The sequence below is a fragment of the Convolutriloba macropyga genome, chromosome 4, assembly GCF_964194025.1.
Source record: "Convolutriloba macropyga chromosome 4, txConMacr16.3, whole genome shotgun sequence".
Classification (NCBI taxonomy): domain Eukaryota; kingdom Metazoa; phylum Xenacoelomorpha; order Acoela; family Convolutidae; genus Convolutriloba; species Convolutriloba macropyga.
Window position 1 is genome coordinate 62,024,361 of NC_134471.1, and position 27,759 is coordinate 62,052,119.

The 27,759-nt window shown below is 37.5% G+C and overlaps 2 protein-coding genes across 3 annotated transcripts; both read right to left on the minus strand.

The window, feature by feature from the left end:
* Positions 1-8,862: 8,862 nt before the first annotated feature.
* Positions 8,863-21,081, minus strand: LOC142337810 (uncharacterized). Of its 2 annotated transcripts, XM_075387338.1 has the most exons (6): positions 18,388-21,081; positions 14,593-14,868; positions 13,881-14,006; positions 13,381-13,553; positions 10,702-10,855; positions 8,863-10,525 (listed from the first exon to the last, which is right to left on the minus strand). In XM_075387338.1, the coding sequence occupies exons 1-6, from the start codon at positions 20,408-20,410 to the stop codon at positions 10,401-10,403; spliced, it is 2,877 nt and encodes a 958-aa protein (XP_075243453.1). In that variant the 5' UTR covers positions 20,411-21,081; the 3' UTR covers positions 8,863-10,400. The 2 variants fall into 2 exon arrangements, with proteins under 2 accessions (XP_075243453.1, XP_075243454.1); XM_075387339.1 differs by lacking the exons at positions 8,863-10,525; positions 10,702-10,855; positions 13,381-13,553 and having other exon boundaries at positions 13,907-14,041.
* Positions 21,082-21,201: 120 nt separating this feature from the next.
* Positions 21,202-27,534, minus strand: LOC142337811 (eukaryotic translation initiation factor 3 subunit H-B-like). The gene is made up of 4 exons (XM_075387340.1): positions 27,100-27,534; positions 26,927-27,026; positions 22,314-22,463; positions 21,202-22,110 (listed from the first exon to the last, which is right to left on the minus strand). The coding sequence occupies exons 1-4, from the start codon at positions 27,506-27,508 to the stop codon at positions 21,735-21,737; spliced, it is 1,035 nt and encodes a 344-aa protein (XP_075243455.1). The 5' UTR covers positions 27,509-27,534; the 3' UTR covers positions 21,202-21,734.
* Between the last annotated feature and the right edge of the window lie 225 nt (positions 27,535-27,759).

Consider the following 27,759-nt stretch of genomic DNA (forward strand, 5'->3'; position numbering starts at 1 on the left):
GTCAAGGTCACTAGTGTACAAGAGTGGTGAATTGATGAACGTTTTTTCAATACTTGGCGGAAATTTGGGAAATCGGAACAGTGCTAGGTCTACAAGGAACATTGCTAAGCCCTCTTATATTTCTGTTTTTTGTTAACGATTTTTTCTGAAAAACTGAAAAGTGAAAATAATAGTGTTTCAATTTGCGGATGACAATAGTATTATTTGCAATTCTGAGAGCAAAAATATTATTCCCCTAAAAAATGAAATATTAGAAGAAGAAAACAAAAACCTGAGAGAAACAACTCATATTAACCGCCGATAAAAAAGAGTTATTATTCGTTATAAATCATACTATTTCCACTCCGGTGTTTTCTTTTGAATGCAAATTTTTAAACCAGCTCATGCTTGTCGTTGTTGAATGCCAATAAAACAAATTTATTACTTGTTGCAAATCATACTAATTACCTAACTCAGTTTCAAGTAAGATGGCTGATGCTATTCGTTCCCTGTAGGGAACCAAAAGAAAGAATTAATGTTTTCAGTCAATTGTACTCTCTCGTCTTTCTTTTCAGCGGAATATTCTTTCAAATGCTCACAGCAAAAAACATAGAACGCATAAAGAGGCAGATTAACTGGCGATGAAAGTTTGTCATCTTTGACAAAATTTGACCACTCCACCAATCTTCTCATTAAGGATCGTATTTTGCCTGCCGAATTGTACATTTTGAAAGTAAGCTTAATAAACCGATAATGCACTAAAAGAAATCCAAAGACTTCGAAATGTTTACTAGTGGCCTAAAAGCTGGACAGAACAAAACAACAATTCAAATTATAAAGAAGAAAAACAAAGTGTATCAACAAATCATTGATCTTGAAAAGCGTTCGAAATTGAACAAATTGCCCTCTTCTGTAAAAACTTCAAATATCAAAATTTGTTTTGAATTGTTTTCACAGAGTTTTTGCCAGCTCAGCACAGGAAAATACCCGTTAGAAGACAAGTAGGAGCGTTCAAATCCTATTTTTCTAATGAGAACGAACGGCCACATTTTCAAGTTAAACATAACCGACTAACATCGGGCAAATTGCTCTCAAACCGGCGAGCGGTTGACCGGCGAGCGATTGAATTGGCCGGCGAGCGGTTGACTTCGTCAGTAGCTAGGCACGGTTTAGTGAGGCTAGCTTTACCTTAATTGAAGGGGCGTAAGTGAGCGGTGAGCGCAGCTGGGGGTCACCGGAGGGCTAATGGGGTGGCAACAGGGGGGGGGGGGGTCAATCTCTAAGAACTGCCCTTCGCACGAGAAGTATAAGTCTCCAAAAAGATTCTGTGAATCGTATGCTTGAAAACTAGTGAGCTGAAAGGCTCTAAGAGCACTTAAGGGCCTGCTGGGCGCTACCTGTTCATCCCGTTTTTGAGGACGAAAAGTTAAATGTGTCAGACGAAAAATTGGCAAAGCGAAAAATTGCCTAAAAAGACCAACAGGACTAATATAATTGCTACAAACTTCGTTTGAGAGCCATTAATAATGACAGTACTGCTACTGTGATTAATTTATTTTATATTTGATAGCGTTTGGATATTCAACTCAGGTTATAAGCATAACAATCAAAATTTTTACCTAAAAAAGATAATGAATGTTTAATTATAAGTTCATTGTGATAAAGGTTTCCTATTAATCAAAAAATTTTATGATAAAATGAAAGAAGAAAGATCCCGTTTGGCAGTCCTTTTCCTGAGGACAGTACCCCCAAATTCCCCCCTTGGCCCCATCACTGCCTTCACGAATAGTTGAAATTACCAAGCACGGCAAAGAACAGAACTACCACCTCCAGTAATATACACACTAATGCGTGACACATTGTGACGTCACACGTCTAGCTCTATAGATGATTGAGAACCAAAATAATTATGCGAGTTGTTTCCTTTTTTGTGTATCAAGGTTTTGGGTATTAAAATTTGAAAAAAAAAACAATGAAGAACAACTATGAAATCAGTTTCCCCGCTCCTATAGCAATTAAGCGATCTGCTTGCATAGTTAATCAAGAAATCAAATTTCATTTCTATTCGTTTCACACTATTACAAGGTTACATTTACTGGATCTTTTTTGTTTCGAATTCATATGTCTTGGGGCAAATGTTATTTGGAACTGTTCGCTTCCCCATGCACAAAATTTTTGTTTTGATCGCAGGTGTGATCAAATAAATTGTTTAAATTGTTTTCTGCGCTGATTACATTTGCCAAAAAACATCGACTATTTTCGCAAATAAATAAGATTATCATAAAAAGGTAAATGGTCAGAATTACTTCCGACGGGGGGGGGGGGGGGGGGGGGGGAGGGGACAGCTTCAACTATCCATCATTTTTGTGAACCTTGATTTGCTTATGAATCACATTTTAATTGAGGCGAGGAAAAGGAAACAATTCCCATCTCTCTTAACTGCGCTACTTGCGGCGCTTCACAGTAATCAAACGCAACTTTTGATTTGTAAACAGGAAAAGCGAATAGAGGAATCAAAAGCACAAATTATACGACTCCCGAAGTATTTAGTTGCTCCAAGTACTTAGTGTCCTGACACGAGTGCGTTTTTGCCCGAGTGCTGTGTAGAAGGCCCGAGGGTTACAAGGACTTATCTTCTAAATTAGTTAGCGAATCATGAGAGTGCCCGGGTCGAGGTTTTTGGATGAATTTTTGTAAGAAATGCGGTAAATTTTTATAAGAAATGCGGTGATTGTGGTGAAAAAAAATTCATCGCATTTCACTGCATTTTCGTAGAAAAATTCACCCTATCGACTTTTGTGGCAAATTAATGTAAGAAATGCGGTAAAAAAATAATTGAAAGCATTTACAAAAATTCACCGCAATTGTTTTCCAACGTTTACTCAATCTGAGTTAAATTCACAAGAAATAGCATTGACGTAATTGACAGTTAACTCAGTGGAATAAGAAGTTGAAGACATGCAGGAGGTTCGAACCCGCGTATGGAGGTTTCTTTTTTTGTAAGCATACCCAGAAAACGGTGAAAATTAATAATTCACCGCAATAAAATGTAAGCAATACGCGGTGAAAATAATTTTTTTCAGCGCATTTCTTACAAAAATTCAACGCCAAACCTCGAATCTGGGTGGAAAATGAGACTTGTGTTGTTAGCATTTGACAAAGAATCAGAGGTGAGCTTTCTAGTGCGAGAGGAGCCAGAATATTAGACGGAGGGAAACTAAAGTCAAACAGGAAACTGGCAAATGCCTTCATGCATTCGCCAGTTTCCTGTGCAGTTTCCAGTACGTGTTTTTCTGCGTGCATTCTATGACTTAATTAAGAAATGACTGAATTAGTTGAGCTGCTTCGAGATTTTAATGCCTGACTATTTTTAATCCTTGATTCTATAAATGAAAATTATTTTTTTTGTTAGAGAATCAAGGTTAAAAAATAGTCAGGCACTTCGAGTCAGCTCACATTAGTCAATTACTTCGCAATTTGATCTGAGAAACATGCATAGAAAATACAAACGCAATAGAAATATTTTTAACACGAATTTGTCCAATTTTCTTTCTCACTTAGCTACTCTACGTACTTATTCGCCCTCTCGCACTTTTACCTCTCTCCAGTTTAAAAAACACGGTATTTTTTTTATTCTGCGTCTCTAAATGCGCTAGAACATAAATCTTAGTCTCATTGGTCATTTTGCTTAGGACTAGAGCGCAAAACAAATTTTTTTATCAAAAAAATTTATTGAAAGGTTCTAGTGAAAAATCACACATACACAATTAATTCAAAAAATTCAAAAAAAAAAATTTAGTGGAAAATCACATACACAAATAATTGTTGTATGATCTCAATTTAACGAACTGATCTCAATTCAAGAAACTTTTAAGATGCTATATTGTTGATTTATAAACTTAGAACTACTACTGGGTAACGTCAGTCAAAAAGGCAGGCATAGACTACTCAGGAACGACTCACTGGGGGTTCCGAGCCTAGATATCTTGCCTCAGCTATAAGATAGTAGTATTACTACTGGGCTTCAGATGTTCAGAGATTCTAATTGTAATCAGTAAGATTCATAGGATAAAATAAAACCAATTTAGGACAGCTGTTCATTTATCTTATATTAGTCATAAGACACCAGTTGCTTTGATATGATAACCGCGAATCAGAGAGCACGCAAGACGTGATTAAAAATATTTGTTGAACTTATAATTTGGCTTTCAAAACAAACTAAGTTATTTTGAGCTTAGATGATCTGTTTAATTGACAAAATATCAATTTCGTTTTGAGAATATCTGATTACGGGCAAATAACTCGGATAACCACGCACACTATTGTCCTAAAATCTTCAAAGTAAGGAAAGCATTAACTCAAGGAAGCATAAGACAAAAAATTCCCAAGCTCATCAAAAACTTGTTCATGCTGCTATTTAAGTTTTCGCTTTTAGCACAAAATTCCACAAGAAGCAAAGTACTGCGGGTAAATCGGACAAAAAGTTGATACCACAGGCGACAGCACTATAGATCACACAAAATGAAAGTTCAGTGACTAAGGAGGGGTCACAATTTTAAGCTTAAGAATCGTCCTTCACACCATGAATTGTCTCCTCAAAACAGTTTTGATGAATCGCATCCTTAGAATACAGTTAAGCATAGGGCTCTAAGGGAACTTAACGCCCTCATGTTTATAGTGCTACCTGTTTAACCCCATTTTTGAGAACAAAAATAAAATTCAAATCGGTCTGATGAAAACTCAGTCAAGCGAAAAATCACAAAGACCACAGGACTAGTATAATTGCTACAAACTTCGTTTGAGAGCAATTGAACATAATCAAACATATTATCGTTAAAAGTTTTGACACGCTACAATGAACATAACCGACTAACGTCGGGCGAAATGCTCTCAAACGACCGGCGCGCAGTTGGCTTCGCCAGCAGCTGGCCACGGTTTAGTGACCTCCGGGCGCTACCTCTTTATCCCGTTTCTGAAGACGAAAGTCAAATGGTTCAGACGAAAAATCGGCCAGGCGAAAAATTACATAAAAGACAAACAGGATTAATATATTTGATACAAACTGTTGTGATAGCAATTAACTATGATTTTCTAAAAATTGCCTGTTAGGACATTTATTAGAAAAAATCAATTCTACTATAACTCATTGCTAATGAGGATCAGAGATGATGACATTACGCCACATAACAGCAGCTGAAGTGCGGCATCAACAAAAGAGAGAGAGAGAGAGAGAGAGAGAGATAAAACGTGAACGAGAAAGAGTAGAAAAAACCTTAAACGACAGAGAAAGAAAGAGAGACAGGAATATTTTCCATGATTTGATTCGACTCTGCAACTTCTAGTTTTCTAGCCTTGTTAGTAAATAAATCATTTAGAAAAAAACTGAAAAAGGCAAAATGACAAAAAGTTTTCAGCTACGCAGTAAAATTAGTTCAAAACCGTATTTTTTCTCAAAAGTTCTGTCAAGTAACCCATCTCCGAGACTTGAGAAGTTTCGTTGGGCAGTATTGGTCGTTAAACTCAGAAAAGGACAAATATTAAAATATTTTGGAAAAAATTGCAAATTTTAACAAAATCTTGCTCAAATTCAAGATATTAATATCATAAGAACCATTTTGTGAAGAGAATACCCGGTATCCATGTTTCAAGCTTGAGATAATTTCACGGGCTCAAAGATCCATACACTCAATACATTAAAATTTTCCAAAAACTTGAACAGTTTAAATTCTATCGAAAAACTACTAAAACTGGAGTCATAAAAAAATTGATAACCATCCCATTATATCTAGAAATTAGCCAGCAGCTGGCCACGGTTTAGTGACCTCCGGGCGCTACCTCTCTATCCCGTTTCTGAAGACGAAAGTCAAATGGGTCAGACGAAAAATCGGCCAAGCGAAAAACTACATAAAAGACAAACAGGATTAATATATTTGCTACAAACTGTTGCGATAGCAATTAACTATGATTTCCTAAAAATTGACTGTTAGGACATTTATTAGAAAAAATTAATTCTACTATAACTGATTGCTAATGAGGATCAGAGATGATGACATTACACCACATAACAGCAGCTGAAGTGCGGCATCAACAAAAGAGAGAGAGAGAGAGAGAGAGAGAGATATAAAACGTGAACGAGAAAGAGTAGAAAAAACCTTAACCGACAGAGAAAGAAAGAGAGACAGGAATATTTTCCATGATTTGATTCGACTCTGCAACTTCTAGTTTTCTAGCCTTGTTAGTAAATAAATCATTTAGAAAAAAACTGAAAAAGGCAAAATGACAAAAAGTTTTCAGCTACGCAGTAAAATTAGTTCAAAACCGTATTTTTTCTCAAAAGTTCTGTCAAGTAACCCATCTCCGAGACTTGAGAAGTTTCGTTGGGCAGTATTGGTCGTTAAACTCAGAAAAGGACAAATATTAAAATATTTTGGAAAAAATTGCAAATTTTAACAAAATCTTGCTCAAATTCAAGATATTAATATCATAAGAACCATTTTGAGAAGAGAATACCCGGTATCCATGTTTCAAGCTTGAGATAATTTCACGGGCTCAAAGATCCATACACTCAATACATTAAAATTTTCCAAAAACTTGAACAGTTTAAATTCTATCGAAAAACTACTAAAACTGGAGTCATAAAAAAAATGATAACCATCCCATTATATCTAGAAATTATGCAACAGCTTATTATCAAATCCTGAAGGTGGTCCTAAGGCCTCTGCTGCCACAAAAATTCAAAAACATGAAAAACTGTAAATATTTTATAAAATTGCTTAAATTCGTGATATTAAAATCTTGAAGAACATTCCACTACATCTATAAAATATGCAGTAACACATTATCAAACCCTAGAGGACGTTCAGTGGCTCTTGAGGCTAGTGAAACCTAATAATGACAAAATTAAATTTCAAAAACTTTAAAAAATAGCAAGCTTTATAAAAAAAATTGCTAGAACTTGTGATATTAAAAACTTGAAAATTAATCCATGACCAACAAAAATTTTCCAGTAACTTATTTTCAAACCCTAACGGAGGCTTTCTGACCCTTGAGGCTCAAAAAACCCGAATGACAATAAATGTCGAAAAATTGAAATAAAAATGGCAAAAATTGTCAAAAATATGCTCAAATACGTGATGTTAAAATCTTGCAAGACATTCCATTTAATCTAGAAATTATACAGTTACCTATTTTCAAATCCAGGAAGAGGTCCCTAGGCTCTCGAGCTGAAACAAAAAAACGACAAAAGTTTTCAAAGATATCTTGAAAAAAAAGCAAGTTTTATCAAAAAAATCGCTAAAATTTGTGACATTAAAAAGTTGAAAAACCACTCCATGGCCAATAAAAATTTGTTACTTATTAAGCATCTCCTTGGGATGTTTTCTGGCCCCTGGGTCGGGAAAAACCTGAATAAGTGAAAATAACTGAAAAAATTAAAATAATTGAACGTTTTGTCAAAAAAAGCTAAAATTCGTGATGTTAAAATGTTGAAATCATTCCATTACCACTAGAAACTATGCAGTAACCTATTAAAAAAGCTTTAAGGAAGTTTCTTGAAACCTAGGGCTGATAGAAATTAAGAATTTTCAAAAATGTCAAAACACTGGGGGTGTCTTGAACCTCCAAGAACCGCCCTTGACACCATAAGTATAAGTCTCCAAAACAGTTTGAGCTGAAACAGAGCTGAAAAACTCTAAGAACACTTTATTCCCACTGGGTGCTACCTTTTTATCCCAGTTTTGAGGACGAAAAGTCAAAAGCGTCAGTGAAAAATCGATCAAGCAAAAAATCACATAAAAACGACCGACAAGACCAATAAAATTATTACAGACTTCGTTTGAGAGCAATTAAAAAGCGATCTCTTCTGCTTTGCCCCCCTTGTTATTGTATCTTTTACGGCCCCTGTCGCACGTACTATTTTTTTACATAGTAACGTGCTATATATTACAACACTGGAGGGCCAAAACAGAATAGATCCGAAAAAAGTGTTTTCATTATTGTGCAGAGTGCAAGCAGGAGCAAAATTAAGTCAATCATTTTCAAAAGCAGAACATAAACCCACTAACGTGGGATGAATTGCTCTCAAACGACAGCCGGGGCAATTCAATTAAGAGAGTGGCTTACAAATCTTTTTATGGGCGCATAAACTCGGAATTCGAAGCCGAGACCTCATGCTTACAATACTTGCTGTTTGAGAGCGACTGGTAAAAAATTGTAATTCGTTTGCCTCCAAGATTGTAGTCCATTTGGCAAAATTTAGGTAATACTTAGATAAAACCTACTCCGCAATAGTAAAATTTAGTAATCCATTTTCTTCACAAAGACAAATTTTCTTTTATTTTTCCTTTTTCAAAAATTTGTGGCAGAATATTCCTTGTCAAATTTTTAACATTATTCATTATTTCTCCGATTCCTATGTGATCCATGTTGCTAAGAACAGTTGGGTTGTTTCATATAGTCAATGATATTTGATCTATAAAAATTTCTTCAAAATATCTTCAATTTATAAGCTTATTGTGGCTGACAGATTCGCCCACATTAAATGCTCTTGAAAGTTTTCTCTGGGAGAATAGACTAGGTTCTGAATTGCTGTCACCCTTGTAATTAAAATTCTTCCAACTTTTAGACGGTTGCAAGTTTTCAGAAGGTTGTAAAATCATAGAACAGCGCTAAATTGTTAACAACGCTCATACAAGTTAACAACGCCAAATAGTTCGCTCAGAGACCTTTTTCAAATAAAGTTGTATCGTCGGTGGAAGCTCAAAAACTCATGAATTTAATTTAGTTCATTCACAATTATTGACAACTTGAATACAGAAGGCAGATTATAATTGACTTTCAACAGCCAAAATTTCATGTTGGTTTTGACTACGGCCTATGAAAAAATTTACTTTGAACAATTTTTAATTTAGAAATAGTTCATAACCAGAATTTTAGCTTCTGAAATTAAAAGATGTGAGAATGAGAGACACTAGATTGCACTAGAGACTAAGTTAAGTAAGTATGCCACAAAATGCACATTATTTTCAATCGAAAAAGTTTTTTTGGACGAAGCACAACTCTATGTACTAACAAACACCACGGAATGGCTTCGGCATCGCTTCTAAACTACATTGATAAATTGTCAAAACAAGGTTATACAAATATCTACAAACCAAGTGCACATAATTAACTTACTTGCTGACTAACTAGTTATCTAACTATTATTACTAAAAATGAATGAACAAGGTGTGTCGTCTAACTAACTGCTACAATTTACAATTAAGTAAAGATAAGAAAATGTGAGTATTTATGAACAAAAGAACAGCAAACAGAGTATTACTGCAAAAGCACCACATGACCTGCACCAGGATTGCAATAAAGTTGCAGGCACATATTTGCAATCCAATTACATTGACACAATTAGCGCACGTGAATTAAGTACGCGACACCAACCGCATACCATGTTCTCAACACCTATGGGTCTCAGACCCAATAAATACCCCTCGCAAATTCTGAGAATATATATATATTGCATACGTGACGGGGGGGGGGGGGGGGGTTCAGAAGTCAAATTTCTTGACTTATAATTACTGCAATATTTAATTTTATCAATGTTCAGCTTAAGACAGCACAGAAATAGATTCTTTTTTACAACGTAACACAGTTACTCACGGCTAGAATTTACCAATTTTAAATATGACCTTTGACAATTACGTGAACCACTTGACCACCACCCGAGCGACTATTTTTAGACATAAAGCTAGGTTAGCTCTTGGACTGATAAATTTTGTCAAGTACCTAAAAAACGACCCGGGCCAGCGGACAACATGTACACTCAGAATAAGCACTGCTGATTTGACTGCAAAATTCGGTCTATTTTGTTTCTACTTCTTTTCACCCCGATTCATTTAACCCCGTATCTTTTAACCCCTCTCTCATTTAATCCCTATATCATTTCACCCCTCTATCATTTCATCCCGCCAATTAGGAGTCGACATTAAAGGTATATTTTGTCATAATTAAGTAGATAACTTAATCCCATGTTCGGTTGTGATAGTTTCATATCAAGTCCTACGGGCCGCTAAGGCATGGCCATGGCCCTTGAGGCATGGCCAAATGATTATATTGCTGATTAAATAGTCCTTATTTTACAAAAGATTAAAATCGGGGTGAAATGATAGAGGGGTTAAATGATAGAGGGGTGAATAAATCGGGGTTAAATAAATAGGGGTGAAAAAGCGTGACACCCTTATTTTTACTAGTTTTTGCTATTGTTTTCCTCTACTAATCTACTTATTAGCGAATTGACGGCTAGGCCTCGTTGGATTCTAATAGTGACTATGTCTACTAATTGGCGCGTGATGAGCTAGTGAGCTGAAAGCATCACATAATGAGGTATCCAGATTGGTGTTGTGATGGTTGGTTTTTTGGTCGGTTTAGGGTTAGCTGATTGTTTTGCCCAGAGGAATTTCTGTTCTTTCTGGGCTACTGTTTGGGTCGTCACTCGTGGGGGACACTTTGATCACTGTGTCCACTATTGCGCTGTTATTATCACTGGTTATCACACCTGAAAATTCAACAACTGGTCATAATCCGAAAACTTCAGAATTGGTTCATCAGAAAAAGGCCGGTTGAATCCAGATTTCGTAATTATATTTTCTACGGCTTGATATAGTACAATTGAGTACATTTTCCTTTCGAAATAGTGCCGGATATTCCTCGATATTCAGTATCTGTTAATACCTGGTACATTTAGATGCATGTTGTTGCTCTCATCTGCCAGCGATTGGCTCCGTTTGAGAATGCTCATTGCGTCTATTTCAGAAGAAGCGTCTTTTTGGCTTTTGCTAGAGGAGAGCTTCTTATGAGGTGATGCTGGTGCCCCATTGTTATCACCCTGTAACAAGTTAACAAGTTTATTAGGCTACTGCTGTCTTCACTCTAAGCTTCCTTTACTCTTCAGAAATAGCTTATAATGAAATAATAATTTTTTTCAAAACAATTTTCCTGAAAATTATTATCACGTCTGGTTTCAGCTGAAGCAATAAGTAAATTACAAGACATAATGAATACATTGAAACTTAACGAATTTCATAGATCAATTTCACTAGTAATCTTCTGTTTTCATGCGATGAATTTTTTTATTTCTATAGAACATTGTCTAATAATATTTGAGGCCAATCAATTAAAAGATAAGGCTTGATATTTATAAACTTTGAGGGAAAAGAGAGCAAGAACTAAGTTGTTACAGTATTTTGAAATAATCCAGAACAAATCACTCTCACATGAACATTAAAGAGCTTAGTTGGATGTTTACTACTTATTCACAAAGTTAAATAAGGAAATCAAGCTTGTGCTTGAACACTGAATGAATCCAGAACAGGCCGCTGCAATATGACCGATGAATTACTGACTTATTCCAATTCAAAAAGTTTCTGTAGAATGTTTAGTTAAAAGATGTCAGTGAGGTTTCTTCGAGAAAAATAGAACATGATATTAAATACGTTGCAATCTATTTCGCAGGGAATGATGAGCTATATTATTTTTTGATATTTCCCAAGATATAAGGATTTCTGGAAAAATTTGAGAGGAATGGCTAACAGTTTTTCTCAATTCTGAAAAGAACGATCTTAAGTAGGAGTTTCAAAAATGGAAAATTTGCAACAGGTGAGTAGTAGAATAAATTCACTGAAGCGAAAATAAAACCAACCTCGTGCATTTTTCATTGGACTTAGTAGTCAACTGCCAGATAGTTTAGCCCATTAAAACTCTGAAAAAGAGCGACTTAGACCAATCAATACTCAAGAAATCAAGCACTTTTCGAAGAGAACTTTGAAGTGCAGTTATTTTTCCGACACTAACGATCTTTGACAGGATGTTAGCCTTGATCAGTAATTGTGTAAAAATTAAGGACAAAAGCAACTCTAAAAAATGACCGCTAAAATATGACCAAAGATTTCCTGACTTATTCCAATTCAAAAAGCTTTTGTACAATGTTTAGTTAAAAGATGTCAGGTTTCTTCGAGAAAAAGAGAACATCATGTTAAATACGTTGAAATCTGTTTTGTGGGGAATGATGCGATCTATTATTTTTTTTTACATATCCCAAGCTATACGGATTTCTGGAAATATTTAAGAGGAATGATTAACAATTTTTCTCTAATCTGAAAAAAACGATCTTCAATGGGAGTTTCAAAAATGGCAAAAACTTGCAACAGGGGAGTAGTAGCCTGCATAAATCCACTGAAGCGCAAGTAAAACCAATCTCTTGCATTTTTTTGGACTTAGTAGTCAACTGCCAGATGTAAAAAATTATGGACATCAATTCTTATAAAATACCCCCCATTTGTTTTCCACTATGATCTTATTTTTTAATAATTTCATAACATAGCCGGCAAATCGTCGGAAAATAGCCACGGTTCACCCGCTTGATGCACATTGGGATTGAAACAGAAAAAGAAAAAAACAAGAGCTAGAAATTGACAGAACTTTTTAAGTGTCATTTTCTTATTTGGTCAAATTCTGAATATTCGGTTAGATTCTAAAACTACACTTAATTCAGCTTTTAAGCTGACCGCTATTAGGCGTAATATTAATGCCTTCTAGCAATCGCTTTAATGAACTTTTGATATCCTAATGCACTATGACTTAATGACCGAGCTTGATATGCTTATCATATTTTTTTTGATCTGTTGATTTTGCTCTTTTGACTTTGACCGTATTCACTACATTGCGTAATTCAATGCGTGAAAGAATTTAAAATCTATTCAGTTGAAACCGTGAGTGAAGTACGTCAGAAGTCAAGCGTGAAAATCGTGACTTATGTAAAACGGAAAACGTGATCAAAAGGAAGCGAAAAAAGGAGAGCGCCTAAATAATAGCCGTTGAGAGGCTGACGGCGGCCATTAAACACAAATGAATTGTTTTTAATGAGAGTCGGGACAATTTAATTAATAGGAGCACAAAACCGAGCAAATGGTTTATGGGTGCAGAAAATCCGCCCCCACAGGGGTTTGAACCCCTGATTTCCAGGATGTTCGTCTGACATCTTAACCACTCAGCTACAAGGGCTTTGATTCTCTGAGGCTCATAATCGCTTTTATATCAGCAACAAACTTTATTTCAGAATCAGAGCAACTTAGATCACTTAAAAATGACGAACTCAAACGTGAAAAAGTCACTAGAAAATGTGCCAGCGGAGTTAAGCAATTTAAGCACTTTAAGCAAAAAACCGACTTTTAAGCAATTTGGCGAGAAATTGTAAAGGGATGGAATAAATTGGCAGGCGTTCACAACTGTTATTTTGCTTACTATCAACTACCCCACAGCGTGGCACAGAAAATCTTGTCCTTCAAAGTTTTGAAAATTGGAACTGTCTTCTCAATAGGGGAACAATTTCATTCAAGAGAAAATGACAACTACCTGGAGCTTTTCGTCAGCCTCCAGTTCCGAGAGGGCCTCTTTTCTTTGGAATCGTCTGATCTCCCAGACTGCAATTGGTTTCAGAGGAAGACAGAGAAGGCCAGAGAGGAGAAACACGGAACTTGCTGCCGCAAACAGGGCACCAGTAGAATTGAACAAATTCCCAATTATACCTAAACATAGATATTTATTTAACACTTTCACAATATATGCAACTATTTAATCACTGCGAAATTTAATCACTGGCCGAGTCAAAAGATGAGAGATTTATGTTATCCAAAACGGAACATTTATATTTTCTTCTTAGAGGTCTCAATCTTTGTGTGCTTTCAAACGATGAGTTTGCGTGCTTTCAAAACTCATTAAGTTTTTAAAATGTATGGCTAAAAATTGAATTAGTATAAAGACTCCTACTGGATTCAAAACACTCTCAAAAAGCTCTTATTGGACAGGCATGAGGGCAGTGGACGCTGAGAATAAAATAATTCTACTCAACTAACTTGCTAATGGGAGGCCAAGAAATGAGGCTATACCCTGGGCAAACAGCACTATACCAAATCCGCTCGTCAGGTTTTCCAGTCCAACCAGAGAAACAAGGGCCAGGGATCGGACACAGCTGGCGGCAGCTTAAAAACCAAACCAACTTCTAGTTATCACAGTCCTAGAACAGACAATTTATTGGCACCTATAGTTGGTTTGCTGCGGAATCTGTTGCGAAATCTGAACTGTCTGCAGGTCAGTGGGTATTCCCGGATATTAACCAGTAAAAAGAGAACATCTTAGGTAATTTAGATTTGATTGACCTCAAATTTGACTTTCCAAATGCAAACAACTCAGCATCCAAAATTTGAGAGCCATTCCAAATAGGGATTCAAATGTTTACAAGGATGATGAGTGTAGAAGCCACGACGAATTAAAAATCACTATGACTCAAATATTAGCCCTCGCTCTCTCTACACACATAAAGGCATTGCAGGTCCAGTAATAAACTTAGCACCGGCAAATACTTGAATTTTTCTAGCGGTAAACTCCGCAATTAGAACTTGCAATTAGTTTAAGCAGCTTAAAATGCATGATTTAGATTAGTATAACATAGGACTAAGAATTCTTGCGTGACAAAGACACATGCAAAGTCTAATTGGGCGGAGAAAATCAGTCAAAAGACCTTAAATAATTGTTCCAAAATCTGAGATGATTTTTGAGAACACTAACCACAAAAGAATCCGAACGTCAAGGCATACACAACAAACATCGTGAGACTGTCACAGAAGGGAATGACCATAGTTGACAATCCACAAGCTAGAAAGGACATGGCATTCAGGTAACACGGGTCGAACAAACCCATACCTCCCACGATGCCCATGACCAGTCGACCGACCATATTTGTGACCCCAATGAGGGGAATGAAGTAGGAGGCCTGTTCCTGTGTGAACCCCTCGAGTGTTTCTTGCACTAAAGTCGGTAGATACACAAAAGGAATGAAGAAACCTGAAATCAAACCCGTGAGATTAATGAGTCATGCCTGCTGTTTGACAATTTAAAAAGGAAAGACCATCATTAGAGACCTGAAAAGTATTCCACCCAACAAAAGAAACAAATTTTATGCTGAACGAGCTTTTTGTTTTCACTTTAAAGTTGCCTGATCGATATTCTCGGCATACAGGAACAAAAGTGACTGAAAATAGAAATTGTTAAGAGAGACCGTATTTGAACCAATTGATGAAAAGATATTCCAACTTTCATTTCGCATAACAGAATAATCAGTCATCACAAAAAATTTGCACAACAGTAGAACACTAATGGTTCCAATATTAGAACTAAGATTGGAACCATTAGTGTGGTTCCAAATCACTAAGATCAAACAGAAATAAAATTGCCATTAAATGTCTATGGGTATCCGGGTTATCTCAATGGCTCAACTATACTCTAATAGATACTTAGAGCGCAATAAGTACAGCAAAAGATCTAAATTAGAGCCATTTATTGACGATAGATGCCACATCGCACAGTCTCAGCATCCTACTGCAGTGCCCAAATAATTGTTGCTCCCGATTTATTAACATTGCTACAAATATTTATTTATAAATAGACATAGCCAGAAGATTGCTGAAATGACTGCGAAAAAGACCTGCGCGCTATAGTACAGATAGAAACAAACACAGTACTGAGTTGATGAAGTCACCGACGTGATCTGTAAAACCTATTCAAAACATTCACAGAAGCCTCTTTTGCAAATAAATTTGTTCGAAAAATCACAGTGCTGAATAAATTTGATTCGATGCTTTACTAGAAACAGCCTTCATTGTTTAGGAGTCCTCTGATAATCTACAAATGTAAAATAGCCTTAAGTCGCCTCAATATTTGTTAAAATTCATTTATGATGAACAAAAATGCCACAAAATTCAACTAAAGCTCGATGTGTGTAACGAATAACGTCAGGCACAGAAGCAGTTGGAGCTAATTTTGGTTCCTGCGTAATCGCAGCGGAACAGCATTAGGCCTACAGTAGCCTGTTCTCAGCTGCCCTTTTTCTTATTATTCCCCACATTTCAGACTGACCTTTTAATGAGCAGCATTGCTCCTTTTTTGGTGACTATAGTCACTTTTTTTTGTGTCTGAAACTTTCACGTGGTACCATCATTGCAGCCAACATTGGTCAGGCTGAAGCTATGGTTAAGTAACCTACTCGGGGGATCAGCGAACGGATTGGAGGAGGGGGAGGGGTCAAGCGTTGGGGGTCGGGTTGGGAGGAGGTTGGACCGGGAGGAGGATGACTGCCGGGGGTCAAACTTATAAGATTAAGAAGCGCCCTTTACGCCATGAAATCGAGAAAAAGTTTAAAGCGCGCTTCTTAATCTTATAAGTTTAACCCCCGGCAGTCATCCCCCTCACGGTCCAACCTCCTCCCAACCCGACCCCCAACGCTTGTCCCCTCCCCCTCCTTCAATCCGTTCGCTAATCCCCCGAGTAGGTTAATTAACCATAGCTTCTGGTTGACCATAGCCTGACCAATGTTGGCTGCAATGATGGTACCACGTGGAAGTTTCAGACACAAAAAAAGTGGCTATAATCACCAAGAAAAGAGCAATGCTGCTCATTAAAAGGTCAGTCTGAAATGTGGGGAATAATAAGAAAAAGGGCAGCTGAGAACAGGCTACTGTAGGCCTAATGCTGTTCCGCTGCGATTACGCAGGAACCAAAATTTTTATTATTTTGGATGCTTAGATACTAGTAAGGCGTAGGGCTCTAGAGAGCTGCACAGCGACATAATGCTTTTCGGGATTTAACAGTTTATCCCGTTTCAGAGAACGAGTAGTCGAAACTGTCCGACATAAAAATCGGTCAAACAAAAATAGCAGAAAAAGACGACAATACAAATATAACTGCAACAAACTTAATTGCGAAAACCAATTTCAGGAAAAAACTCAACCGAGACTATCGTAGGAAAAATTACTTTGGAACGACTATTGGGAGCTCAAATATAATACAACCTGCATTAGTCTGGGAGGCCTTGAGTAACTAAAATCAAACATAAACCGACTAACGTCCAATTAATAATTGCTCTCGTACGACAGGCTGGGAGCAATTTAATTTAGGGGTGTAGGTTAAAATTCGTGGGATGCAAAAACTCGGACCTCATAGGGGTTCGAACCCTCGACCTCCAGGATAGCAGTCCAATATCGTACCCACTTGGCTACAACCACTTTGTTACTTACCCGCTCACAATAACTTTTATATTAGCAAATTAACAAATTTCATTTCAGAATGAGAGCAATTGAAATCCCTCAATATGAAGTGATGCTTGAAAAAGCGGTAATCGTTTTGTTGCCACCTCGACAGATGACAGATGCCACCTCGAAAAATTTGGGAACAGATGACAAATAGCGCTTCAAAATAATTTAAAAATCCTTAAGTTTTAACAAAACGATTACCGCAAAATTGGCCAAGCAAAAATTTAATATAAAAAACCAATACGCTTACAATATTGGCTTCAAACTTCATTCGAGAGCAATTAATAATGGGGGGAGGTTCATATGATGTCCTTAGAGGTTATTACATACCACTAAAATCACTCACAAAATTTAAAGTGAAAAAAGTACAAAATTGAGTTCAGCTGCTAACTTTTGCGAATGAGAGAAATTTAGATTACGCAAACCAAAAAATCAAGGGCGTAAAGTCACTTGAAAAGTGAAAACGGTCAAGCGAAAAATTCATTAAAAAGACGTTTACAACTGCTTCAAACTTTGTTCGAGAGCAGTTAAACCAACAATTTTAAATTATCGTTCAAACAACATTTCCGCATTCTACTTTTAGGTTGCTGGGAAAAATTTTAGGTTTTCGCTCCCCTTCCTGTTGCGCCGTGACCAAAATCCCTACTCAAATTTGACTTCAAAACATTGGAAAAATTTGGGAACAGATGACAAATGAGCGCTTCAAAATAATTTAAAATCCTTAAATTTTAACAAAACGATTACCGCAACATAGCTTCCCAGCTATAACCAGAACAATTAAATATCAAATTTTATGTTCAATTAAGTGAAAATCGGACAGCAGTCAAGTAAATTAACAGTTAAACGCCAAACTAAGTTTAACTTCACAAAATGGGTCCATAAAATCTGTAAACTAAAAAAACATAACCATAACCAACTAACGTCGGTCGAATTGCTTTCAAACGATCATTCGGCTTCGTCAGTAGCTCGCCAGGGGGGGGGGGGTTGGGCAACCGGGATGAGGGGGGAAACGGTGGGGGGGGGGGTCTTCAACCTCTTAGAACCGCTCTTCACACTAAGTATAAGTCTCCAAAATAGTTTCCGTGAATAGCATACTTGGAGACTAGTGAGCTAAGAGCACGTAATGCCCGCTGGGCGCTACCGTTTATCACGTTTTGAGGACGAAAAGTCAAATGGGTGAGACAAAAAATTGGTCAAGCGAAAAATCGTATAAAAAAGACCGACAGGACTAATATAATTGGTACAAACTTTGTTTGAGGGCAATTAATGATCTTACCCAACATGAAAATGAAGTAGGCCAGGGCAAACAGTGAGAAGCTAATCTGCTGCATTAACTTTACATTCAGCAGATGGGTCACCATCTCAACCACACTTTGACCTGAACTGTCAGGTGATTTCACCTTTTCAGTCTTATTTTCCTTCGCGTTTAGGTCGATCAACGTCCCCAAGTTTTCAGATCTGTCCTGGAATGTCCATTGCGAGTTTAAGTTGATAATTGACCTGGGCACTTTTTCCAAGTTCAATGTACTCCCACTGTAAAATATATCCAATCGCCTCAACGGACGTCGAGGTGGCACTAATTTCGTTTCATTGATGTTGTCTTCGACCTGATTGTCGTCGACTGCTTTGCTCGAAACCAAAACCGTAGGAATCTCGGTTCCTGGACTTGCCGGAGGCACTGGGGTCCTGTTAAGGTTCTCGGACTTTGAATTACCCAAAGATGCTTCATTCACAAGGTTCTGACTTCCCAATAGCTCCTCGGTTGGCACTACTCCTCGACTTGGTTTCCGATTCTGGTTCCACAAAAAGTGCTGCATGAAATTAGAATAGGAAGACAATTTCTTTTGAGGTTCTGGCTTTTCTAGAAAGGAAGATCCCAAATGCATTTGAGAGTTCTCCAACGAGAACTGACTTCGTCCAATAGTGGCGATATCGTTAACCGACGTTTGACCTCCAGTAACATTCTCTTGTGACAATCTCCACATTGAGTTATTTGCAGTGCTGTTAATACTGAACGCAGCTTTTCGAAAAGCTTGCAAACGTAATCGTCCAGGGTTGTGAAATACATTCATATCATTTTGTTCGACAATGTCGCTTAAACTCATATGAGAATCTGGAAGTGGTATAGCAGGCACGGGCTTCAAAAAGGCCAGCGCTAAGGTCATTGAGAAGTAAGTCACACACAACACCAACATCGCCGCTTTCCAACTGAAGTTGAAAATGAGAAGCGACACCATCGGTGGGAAAATTACGGAACCCAAACCGCCACCCGCAATTCCCAATCCTGTGGCAAGACCCCGTTTGGTATCAAACCACAAGCTCAACGCAAAGTGACAAGGAAGAGCTGAGATAATTGAGCTAATGCCGAATAGCAGACCCCAGGTTACAATGAGGAAATGAACAGTTGGCACAAAGATACAGAGCCCAAGAGAGACCGTTCCCAACAAGCAACCTCCAAGGGCAACAGGACGTAGTCCAAATTTATCCACAAGTATGCTTCCTACTGGACCACTCAAATACGAGGCCCCACTAGCAACAGATCCGATCCAAACTACTAACGACTCTTGGGCGTTAAAGGCTCTGATGAATTCTGGGAAGAAAACACCGAAGGAATAGAATGTTCCTTCGGCAATCATGAAGGTTATGAATGATATTAAAGTTATAAACCATCCATAACCTCCATTTGGAGCCCCCTGGTAAGGCAAATGAGGAGCTTCGTCGTCATCATCGGCTCCGATATCTGATCCAAGCAGTCGATTTAGGAGTTCAGGGTGAGTACCTCCAAAATATGACCTCTGTCGATGGAAATCTGTTGACGTTGTAATTGATATCGCGTCATCATTTGGTGACATTAATGATGACGTTTCGACATTCGGATGAGGCGTGCTAGCTTTATTACCATCACCTTCAAGTTCTTCATCTTCATAAACTGGAGCTAAATCAACGTTGGTATTAACAGCGAAGGAATTGACATTGGAGTTCTGTTGGTCTTCTATAGATCCTCCATTGGTACCAACTGGTGTGGTGGCAACAGTTGCAACTGGTGTTGGTTCAATTTCTAACACCTCATCTTCCAAGATTGGAGCGAGTTCCGTCTTTTCAACGACCACTCGACCAGACTGCTCCGCAGATCCACCATTGCTGGAGTTCCCGTTGCCTCCGTTGGTTCCCTGGACACCTGAGGAATCGGAGGACGTCTCGGATCCCATAATCGACGATGTTGCACTTGCATCCTCCTCGTCAGTTTCAGTGACGCAGCCTGAGGATGCTGATTCCTCGTCTTCAGTTGCACATTCCATTTCTGGACCTTGGAGAAATGGTAGCTCAGCAAAACGGGTGAAGTAACTTCAGCAGTAATGATGGGAATAGTTGTTTTTCGCTGGACGTGTCGAGAACTTTGATTTACTAGATGGGTTTTGGCTCAAGAATTTTTGGGAAAATGGCCATGTCATTTACACAACGGCTAGCATGGTGTATAAAGCATCTAAGCTTGGAATTTTAAATCTTCCAAAGCAGTCTCCGTCAAACGACAGGAGGCGTATAACTGCAAAATAATTTAATTATGCGAAGGAGTTTATGAACACATAAATACAGGAACTGACAGTTTAACGCCCGTTACCGGCAAGTAAACTGGAATTAATAAATTATTATGGACGACGGGTAAATTTTGGGATGTTTGGTTTGTTCTGGGGCAAATATTGGGTTTTGGACGGGTTCGGGGATTCGCTGCCTTGAGGAGCGGCAGCCACAGGTCAAAATGGCCTGCTTGCAAAGAGAGCAAGCGGTCAAACGCTCTCTGAAAAAAACATTCAGCTAAGCATGGATGTCATTAACGTGCATTTAGTACCTCTATTTCCAACGATTGTCAAATGCAAGATTTCCAACCATCAATACAACAAACGACCAACCAAGTGGTAATGATAGACTGTAAGTCTCAAGGACAACTAGTAAATTGTAAAACAACCCTTTGTTCTATAACATTGTGTATAGTTCAAACCCTAAATTTGAATTTTCTCATTGATAAATTCATTGGCTCATTTCATCAGGCGCAGCAAAAACAACTCAGCATGACTTATAAGAGGAAAAATACTAGTGTCAAAAATTCCAGCTGTCACATTTCAACAAGCGTTCAATAATAAGTGATAACAAAGAGTAGCAAGGATAAGGATTTAAAGGTCAACAACATTGACAGTTTACATCAACACCATAAAAGCAATTATCGATCATTTGCACATATTGTAATTTATTGATCTATTCTCTTTTCACTTTCATCTAATGAAATATCCCATCCAACACTGCCAATAATCGACTGAAACTAATCTTCACTAGCTTCTCGTTTTAATTTTGCTGCACTAAAATGATGTAAATCTTTAGCTTTATAATACTGAATGGTTGCTACAGATCTATATAAAACCCCCTGCATAACCCCCTTTCATAGAGTTGGCGGGCGGGTTGAGGGATGAGCAATTACTTACTTAACCAACAAAATAGGACACGAAACAGGGTGCAAAAGAAGCAATTTAATGCTGCAAATTTTCATTGGAACAGCGTCAATTTAGGAAACGAGAATAGATATCGAACGATACACAAATTAACAATGCATATCATGATTACTAAACGTCATCAATTAGACGATTCCTGCGATCCTGTCGCAGCACTAGGCTGGAAGACTTCAGCTAGGAACGCTTTGCTCATACTCTGTCCAGTTGCGTCTTGCAACTCACGGACAAAGCTCTGCACTTGAGCGGAAAGCAAAACATTGTCCAATCTAGGAGGTGGGGTCGGTAGTTTGAACAACTTGTCCAGGTCTTCCTGGGGCAACGGTGGTTCCCCTCGTTTCTCTCTTTGCAGGTTTTCTTGCTCCTTCTTGTACTGGTGCTGTTGTCTTTGCTGTTGTTGCTTCATCAGTTGCTTGTAATAGTTGGCATGTTTGCTAGATTCTGCCGACATTCGGTCAACGTTCTCTGAGAGCAGACGGAGGCTTTTCTCCAAACCAAATCTAAACAATTGAAAGTTCTCTCTCCCCCCACTAACAAATATTTAGTTATTATAACAATAGGTGAATGAAATAACGTCATTTTTTGCACTAATAATGGTTTGTATAGCCTAGCTGATGGTTTGTAAAAACATGACGTCAACAAACATGACGTCAAATTTACGTAGTTCGATTTTTAAAAAGTCTCCAGAAATGTCCCCACTTACCCGCTTCCCAGTTTGAGCAAGTTTTCGTTTCTCTGCAGAGGGTACTTGTCCCCTAACTCCCCAATGAAGCACTGAGTGAGGTGTGAGTTGTGGTACTTGACGGGCAGTTCCTCCATCACTTCCTCGTAATTCAGCCTCATCTTCATTAATCTAAAGGAACATTTAACATTTAAGACGGTTAATATTGATGACACTCAACTGTATTGCTACCAGATCATTTATGTCGTTCCCTTTATTAATTCAGACAACCTTTTGAGCTCGTCTGAGTTTCGCAAGTAAATGAAAAACCAGTTTAGAATTATAATGCTATGAAGTACACAGTTTACAGAATACGTTGGACAGGCAATCAGCCAGAGAGACAGCTAATTGTAATGGATATACCATTTTAAAAAATATCTGCGATAGTTAATGACACTATTCTCCGAAATAATGAATTTTTGATTGCTGAGTATTGCCAGCTTTTCTTGCTTTATGTGAAACACTACCAGTCCATAATTCTAATGTACAAATTGTTCCTTATTGTTCCAATATTTTTTCAAAATGGGGAATACATATGCGTGCTGGCTTTTTTCTTCAGTCAAATTTTCACTTTGTTTACGCATCGCAGAGACAAAAAAGAAAAACACCATTTTGTAGCCCTCTGGATATAGTTTTGATTTGAATAAAAAATTATCAGAAATTTGAAATGCGGGATTACTTAAAATTTGGAAGGAAAAATCAAACATTTTGCGGAATAGCTGAGAAAGAATAGACTTGCATGCCGTATAATAGAGATAGAATCAGATACAGATATAAGTTGAAAGACGCCGTTCAAAAAGCTATGTAAAAACATTCAAGCAAAAAAAAGCTAAAATTCATTCCGCATAAGCCTTTTATTGGGGACCTTTATTAAATTTTCGAATTCCTTTGAAATAAAACTAATTCAAATTACACTTAAGTTTTAACGTGCAAAAGTCATTTTATTGAGTGAGGTAGGTCACGTATGATCAAAATCTAATCACGCATATGAGCTAAAAACGTTGGGAAAAGAGTGGGAAATGACGTCATGTCCGCAAATCCCGTTAAAGAGAGGAAGAAGTCATTAAGAAAATTTGACCTTTTCAGCTTTGCTGTGTGAGGAAATGTAAAACGAAAAAGAGCGTCAGACGATGGAACAGAAAACCAAGAGCACCGCAATACAGCACCGCTCAGCTTACAGCTTCGCAGATAAAAGGAAAAAAACATCGCTCGGTCGGGTCCGGGGGACGACAGATTGCGTTAAAATTAAACAAAAAAAATTGTTTTAAATTTATTTAGATTGAAAAAAATTTAGATTGAGTTTTTATTGTCACGAAAATTCTTTACAGTTTCCAGCATAAAAATAAACAATTTAAACTATTTGACCAAAAAATTCGAATTCTTTTTTCAAAATTTTGTTAAAACTGTTTTATCCGTCTCTCTCGGGTGTCTAGTGGTTAAAGACTATCATTAGAACTGATCTTTGTCCTCATAGAACATCAATTTTTTCGGAAAAAAGAAAACTTCTGTAAATTTAGAGCTCTCAAAATACCAAAATTTCAACTTTGAAAAGGTAAAACTAAAAGCAGAAAAATGTGTTTTTCTTCTAAAATCTAGTTAGTTTTGCAAACAATTCTTCATATTTCAATAGAATTAACAAACCAAAACCGTACCTTAGAAATTCTGCAGACGTATAAAAAACGGTTTTAAGGAATTAACAACAAATCAACCAATTCATTACTGAAAGTAAAGTTTGAAAAATTTATATTCTAATTTGTATTCTCTATATTGTCAAAACGGATAGTTCGAACTAACCTACTCCACTATAAGGCAATAGAAGCGAATTTGAGACTCGGAGAGTTTATGCATCGCCAGGTTGAAAACCTTAAAAAAATTTCCATTTTTTTATAACTTAGAAAATTAAACTAAAATTCAATATATTTTTGAAATTGCTCCTTGAACTAATCGCTTCCAACTGGCGGGGTTTCCATTAGATTTAAAAATAGAATAGATTATTGATTGAGAAACGCATATAAGACACTCCAATTTTTTTGAAAAATAAAATGAATTTTCTTTTTCACTTCGCAAAAAAATGTTTAACTTCTTTAAAAGTATAACAAAGAGTAGAAGGCCAGAACGTAAACTTTTTGCAAAATCAATTTCCCTCAACGCTGCTAAATAAGAGGATTTAGGGAAAGCCTTCGACGTTCCCTTACATGATAGAAAGTATAGACAGCAAAAACTGTCAGAAAACTAACTAGAAAAATGACAGAATAATGTGTTCAAACCAAGATTCTGTTTATTACATTAAGACGTTAATATAGTTGTGAGAATTAAAAAATGAATTAGCCCCTTATGCTCAAAAATGGCGGGAAAGGTTTCAAAAAAGTTTATTTCAAATTTTAGTCAATTTTATAAAGACCAAAAGAATAGCCTCAAGAAGTCTACACCTAAAAATGAATGGGATGAAGAAACCTTAGTAAGGGTTACTTGTCAAAAATAAAAATTATTTTTCTTGTGTCGGTTATGTAGTGTGTTTGTGTATGTATTTGTAAGCGTGTGAAATGCATGTAGTATGTATGTGCAAGAGAGAAAGAGGATTAGACTGAAAGGGTTAGTCCCTTTAAATGGTGGAAACAAATAAAGACAGAATGCAACAACAGAACCAAATCAAAAAAATTATTCAATTATTATAAATAGCGGAAATAGTTAAGATCCCCTACTATGAGACATCACTGCATCGTATATAATTTTAAAGACAAGGCACTATAGCTCTTTAGAGCTGCGTCATGAGAATTGAATTTTTTAGAAACTAATTTGTTATGAATCTAGTCTCACCTCCCGCACTATGGCACTGCATGAACTATCAATTTAAGTACGCCGTTTAAAACCACGCATCCTCTTAAGCATATGATAGCGCTGCGCAGGAGAGAAAAACTTACTCTCGAGCATATGTATGTTATTGCGTCCGAGTATGATTCATCTTTCTTTTCAGCAATTTTGCTAGCTAGTTGTTTTATAGTGCGCGTTGCAGACTGCCTCCCATACAGAACACGTGCAGAACGAAGTTACTCTTCTCGACGTCAAGTAATCGTTGCTCATCAATACGGTTCTACGGAAATTTTCGGGCATGACTTGGCGAGTGGGTTAAAGATCTTCACTTCGAAGAAATAACGGCTGAACCTGGACCCCATTCGTTTTAATGTCTAGTCGCGAGTTTTCATCAGTGCTAATAGTTTTGTGTATAAAGGACACGCCTTGAAGCAACTGAAGACTCGGCTCAACCTCGACATCATAGCAAACGTTATTAAAGATCTTAGCAAAGGCGTCTCGGGTCTCGTTGTGTCTCATGTGTGTATACCCATCATTCACACAATCAATGGGCGTTTTCTGGCCTCAATAATATAACTAATGCAAAGCCCGTCTCAAAATTTGGACTTCGTTAGCGTGAAACCGTAACGTTTAAGTGGTAGAGCGGTGAGCCAATTCGAGGCTCGTTTTCCAAAGCTATTTCTATTACGTGGCGTTGCTCGTTCTGAAGGCTTTCCATAAGATCCTCCTTCAGCGGTCAAATTTTATTCAGGCGTGTGATTCGTTGCTCGTTCTGAAGGCTTTCCATAAGATCCTCCTTCAGCGGTCAAATTTTATTCAGGCGTGTGATTCGTTGGTCGTTTGTTATGCGTTCTTGGGTGAGATGAGCAATTGCTCGGTCCTCATATTCAAGAGGAGCGCATGCGGTCAACCGAGCGCCGTACTCTGTTTCGTAATCTATTGGCTCCTTGATGTTAAGTCCGGTTCCTTCCCGGTTTGGAAGCGAATACAATAGCCATGCAGATTGCGACACCGGAGAGTCGAAGAACGACGGTAGGGCGTGCGTTTGGATGTTGGCTTCCGCGTATGTGGAGACAATCCGTGAGTTTGGCGTTGTCCAAAACTCGAAATTGAAAATTTGTTGCACACCTCTGGTCAGGCATGCGTAAGCTTTTTGAGGGGATTTTTTTGCTACTTGCTCTAATTTTTTCCAACAAATTGGCATATTTTCTAGCTGTGGTTACCTTAAAAGTCTCATAGGCTTTCTCGTTGCCTATTAGAGATCCTAGAACGCGGCAGCCGTCAACAACCTCAACTGCCGCCCCCTCAAACCACCGTAGAGCTTTGATAATTGAAGCCTCTTTTACTATTAATTGACACTAAGGGGCGTTCACGGTGTAGCCAAAATAGCTGCTACCATGTTCAGGGAGTGGTTTGAAGAACAAGAGTAAGTCCTCCAAACGTCCTACTGCGCTGCCATCGTAATAAAATGATTTAATGATTTTATTTAAAAAGTTACTCGATTCAACTACTTTGAGAAAACCTGTTCTCAAATAATGTTTTGTCTTTCAAGTCCCGATATCTGGAAGTATTGGTCATAACTTCCGCACAGTACTTCTGCAAAGTATAATTATTTCAAGAACCCGTCAAACAAGTCAGGTTATTGATTTGCGGATTGTATTTCAAGACTAGTCCTGCTATGTTTTCGTTCACAAAAAGCTTCTCGGTTTTATTAGGATTTTCTCATCAGTGCAATATTAGGACAAGAACTCAACGCACTGCAAAAAGAGCATTTTTCAGCTTACGTTTCATTGCTTATTTCGGAGTCATTGTAGTTTTTGAAGAACTTGGATTTGAGGCGGTAAGCTTTCAGTCCAATTGCACCATTGGCCGTCTTCATTGGGTCTAAAAACAATGACGGATATACTTCGGATCAACATAATTCAAAGCGGTGAGAATTTGCTGCTATAACACCTACCGTAAATTAAACATACAGACTCTTCCACACTTGATTGGTACACGTGCATGTCTTCAACAAGTTCTCTTGTAATGAAGAATCCGTAAACTGATGATTGATAGAATCCCACCGGCAACTGATCTACGTTAATTTTTCTCAATTTCTTAATCATTTCCTTTTGATAATCATTCACATCTGCTTCCTCGTCGGTGGGAAATTGGAAGCAATTTGTGATCTCCAGGGTGTCTCCCTCCATTAAACCGAGCAACACTCCTTGAGCTGGTGCAGCTGAACTCAGGCCACCGGCCTGTTCGAAGTGCTTAATTATTTTCAGAACAACCTGTCCATCGATTTGAACCACACGAAATAACCCAGTACCACTTCGTTGTGAAGTCACAGATGTTGTAGAAACTCTATGCGCCGCAGACATTGATAAATCTGAAAGATGCGACCAAATAGCATGGTTCAATTATTTCATGTAGGTCGTCACAAACTTTCATGAAATAGTATAATTAAATTCAGAAGACGGAGAAAGTCCAGTTCATTTAATTATTGACATTGGATTGATTAATTAAACCAATCGAAATTCACGCTAAGTATTACATTAGTCATTTTTTGAGTTCTCAGATATTTGACCTTCGTAGAATTGATAGATTTTTCAGGAAAAACAACCTAGGTAAA